Source organism: Lottia gigantea (assembly GCF_000327385.1).
Source record: "Lottia gigantea unplaced genomic scaffold LOTGIsca_167, whole genome shotgun sequence".
Lineage (NCBI taxonomy): Eukaryota > Metazoa > Mollusca > Gastropoda > Lottiidae > Lottia > Lottia gigantea.
The window spans coordinates 257691-261473 of record NW_008708079.1 but is presented as its reverse complement, the minus strand read 5'-3'; the positions used below and the strand labels follow the sequence as shown (position 1 = coordinate 261473).

Genomic DNA, 3783 nt, shown 5'->3' with positions numbered 1-3783 from the left:
ACATAGAATAGATAGGGGAGTCTCGACAAAATTTGGTTGCGAATTGTTATTTTTTTTACTGTGAGATGAATATTCAAACGATTCACGTGTGAACTACTTAAAATCAAAACTCTACGAATACGTTGTGCTTCCATTCTGAACACTTCAAGTCTGCAGAAAAATTAGTAGCCACTAACAGACACAGTAAACAATAATAACACTACTGTACATGTAAACAATAATAACACTACTGTACATGTAAACAAACCTTTTGTTTGTTCCAGGTATTAGTCTGTGTCTATGAATGTTTACGGAAATAAAGACCTTAATAATGAAGGAAACCCAGTAGGAATGTATTTAACTGAATTATTTACTGGAAAGGCTTTGAACTAACTAATTTTTTAACTAAAAACAATGGTGCTTTTTTCTTCAGGAACCCAGATGAAGGGGAGATAACACTTCTGTGTTGTGACATAGACTCTGTCCACAACCATTCATCCGATAAATCCCTTTCCAATAAAAGTTTCATTTCTCTAAAATCAGGTGTTTTTATGCTTATATTCGTACAGTAGTTCTAACAACTTATGAAAAACTTTACACAATCTTACATGAACTTTTAAACAGAAACATTAAAGGAATCTCTAGATTTTTGTGTATTGTTTTTGCAAATTTGACCAAAAAAGCAGTGCTATTCAAATAATCAACATCAAGTAATTTATCATTTCAGAACAAAAGAGATTGATTGGATGCCCTATTTTACTCAAAGACTAGTTGATGATTTTGGTTCACATATCCGTTTATATAGAAGAGCTGTAGATAAAAAGAAAAAACTTCCACCTGAAGGTAAGCCTGACTACAAAGAGTAATCTTGACTCTAGTATCCTGACTCAGTATCTTAACTCTAGTATCTTAACTCTAGTATCTTGACTCTAGTATCTTAACTCTAGTATCTTAACTCTAGTATCTTAACTCTAGTATCTTAACTCTAGTATCTCTAGTATCTTAACTCTAGTATCTTAACTCTAGTATCTCTAGTATCTTGACTTTAGTATCTTAACTCTAGTATCCTAACTCTAGTATCTCTAGTATCTTGACTTTAGTATCTTAACTCTAGTATCTTAACTCTAGTATCTTGACTTTAGTATCTTAACTCTAGTATCTTAACTCTAGTATCTTGACTCTAGTATCTTAACTCTATTATCTTGACTCTAGTATCTTGACTCTAGTATCTTGACTCTAGTATCTTGACTCTAGTATCTTGACTCTAGTATCTCTAGTATCTTAACTCTATTATCTTGACTCTAGTATCTTAACTCTAGTATCTTGACGCTAGTATCTTGACGCTAGTATCTTGACTCTAGTATCTTAACTCTAGTATCTTAACTCTAGTATCTTGACTCTAGTATCTTAACTCTATTATCTTGACTCTAGTATTAAGCTATATTTTGAGCGGATAATTTCATATTATTTCAATTATTTGATCAGAAGGTCTACTTTCACTTTATCATTATTTGGTAGACCTATCCTATGTGTGTGTTTTACCAATTCAGGTTTTGGAATGTAGGAACTCATTATGTTATGAAATTACATATTGTCTTTAAATTAAATTATAATTAAGTCACATGTGTTATAAAATAGTTTTAATCTTCTAATAACTTGTTCTGTATATCACTTATAAAATGTAAAATTTCATGATGTTATCATCAAAAATGAGCAAGTTATGCGATCGGTTGTATTTCAACGAAAAAGAGAAAAATTTTCATTTGCCACGCCCACTTTTTAAAGACATAACTTTTTTATTTTTCAATATATTTTGTTTCTGTTTTCACTTTTTCCAACTACTAGTGCACCATAACCCATCTACAAAAACAAAATTATTTTATTTTCATTATTTCTATTTTCCGTTTGCATTGTTACTATTAGCTATATAGTATAACTCATGCTCACTCTTCAGGCAACAATTCTTTATGGATTCTTATAATTTTTATATGCCCACACGTACTATGGAAGCATAATTGGTACAATTGGTTCATGCTCACTGTACAGGCTACAAACAATGATTTGTACTTGCAATCAAAGCTGCTGGTGGTGTATGTCACCCCGCTTTGCAAGGCTATCTTTGATTGTGAAATAAAACTTTAAACATGTCTAACAAGTGGTTGCCTAGCAACATACGCTCACTTCCCTGATAAATTTTCAGTATATCAAGGGCGGTCACCAATCTGTGTCAAATCATACCAAAAACCTAATTTTTACAAGATATTGTTGATTTAATCAAACTCACAAAATTTCATAAAATTTGGATATAAACTGCAAACAAATAAACCGAAAAATCATCAAATTCAAACTTGACCAAGATCTCATTGTAATAAATGATCACACCAGATTTCATTCAAATCAGATGAAAACTGTAATTACTATTGTGTTCACAAACAAATTTTGATGCATTTTTACTGAGTCAAGGGCAATAACTCATTCATTGAAAAATTTTCAAATTCTAACTTGACGAAGATCTCATCATAATAAATGATCACACCATTTATTTTTTTCTATAGCAGATTATTTTTGTGAATGTTTACACATTATAATGCGGTTGTATAAAAAAAAGAAGCGAGTGAGACAGTCATGTACAGATTCTGGAGGTATCATGTGTAAACATACGCCAAAATGAAACTTCTATTTGCCAAATTGTATGACTGTGTTCTTGGACAAAGGTTTGATCATCTGGATGGCTTGACGTTGAAAATGAAAATTTTTAGCTGCATGTTTCATCTTCCAAAAAAAGGTTGGCAATATTTAAATCAGTTATCAGTCTTTAACAAATCAGCGGTCATATACACATCATGTGACTGCCTCCCCATGTGCATTTAATTTTAAAATTAGCAGCAGACACCTCAAGTGTGAACAGTGAACACGTTTTTTTTTCCATTCACTCATTCACTGTATTATCCCCATGGGCTGAATGTTAGACAGGACCATGTCCTTGTGTATTGGGCCTAATTCTGACCTATGTAAAATAAAGAGTTAATTTTTATTCGATCAGAACTGATAGAAAGTATAGTATATTCTATATATAAGATCTGAGATCACAGGAGTTTATATCACAAGAGCTTATTTTTTAAATAAAGAAATTAGTTTTATTTGTGGCTTGTGTTTACACATGATTCTAAGTAGCAGAATCGGAATCTAGATCGATTACCAATAAAAAAACAAAATAAGACAGACATACGAGGCAGACAATAAATACATGCATTTAAAGCATGCAAGTACCAATTCAGAAAACTCGTAAGAAAATGTATGTTGTCTATAATTTTAAGCAAGGAAAGAGGCGAGGAGAAAGCTGGGACATTTTTCAGCGCTTTCATACCCTTTTCCTTGTCTTTTTACCCTCTCTCTCTTGTTCCTCGCTTTGTCACCTTTCTACTTCTTGCTGGTGATTTTTAGCAATAGTCCTGTTTTGTAGTCATTTGTACTACTTATTAGTTAAATATTAGTGTGAATAATAATTTAATTTAATCTGATTATGTTTTTATAGAAAGAGAATGCTGTGATATAGAAGAATTGTTTTTTGATTTAGAAGTTGAGATGGAAGAGAGTATGTGCCGTGATTTAATTTGTTTGGATCCTGATAAAGAAAGAGGTGAGAAAAGTTAGATTATGATACACACATTGTGATTGGGACATATATTGTCTTTGTCCAGGAAGTTCAAGTTCTGGCTTGACAGATTGTTTGTATGTTCTTCAAATTTTTTCAAAATATTCCACCTTGTAACAATAATGTTAATTAAGGAAAGGAAAGATTTC

At 31.5% G+C, this 3783-nt stretch overlaps 1 protein-coding gene across 1 annotated transcript in view; it reads left to right on the top strand.

Moving 5' to 3' along the window:
• Positions 1–3783, top strand: part of LOTGIDRAFT_173654 (hypothetical protein) — a gene marked incomplete at both ends in the record, with an annotated part of 9448 nt that overhangs the window by 3399 nt on the left and 2266 nt on the right. Inside the window, 2 exons of the mRNA XM_009051427.1 lie at positions 707–822; positions 3515–3619. Of these exons, the coding sequence (XP_009049675.1) occupies positions 707–822; positions 3515–3619 (221 nt within the window). The remainder of the gene's footprint in view (positions 1–706; positions 823–3514; positions 3620–3783) is intronic.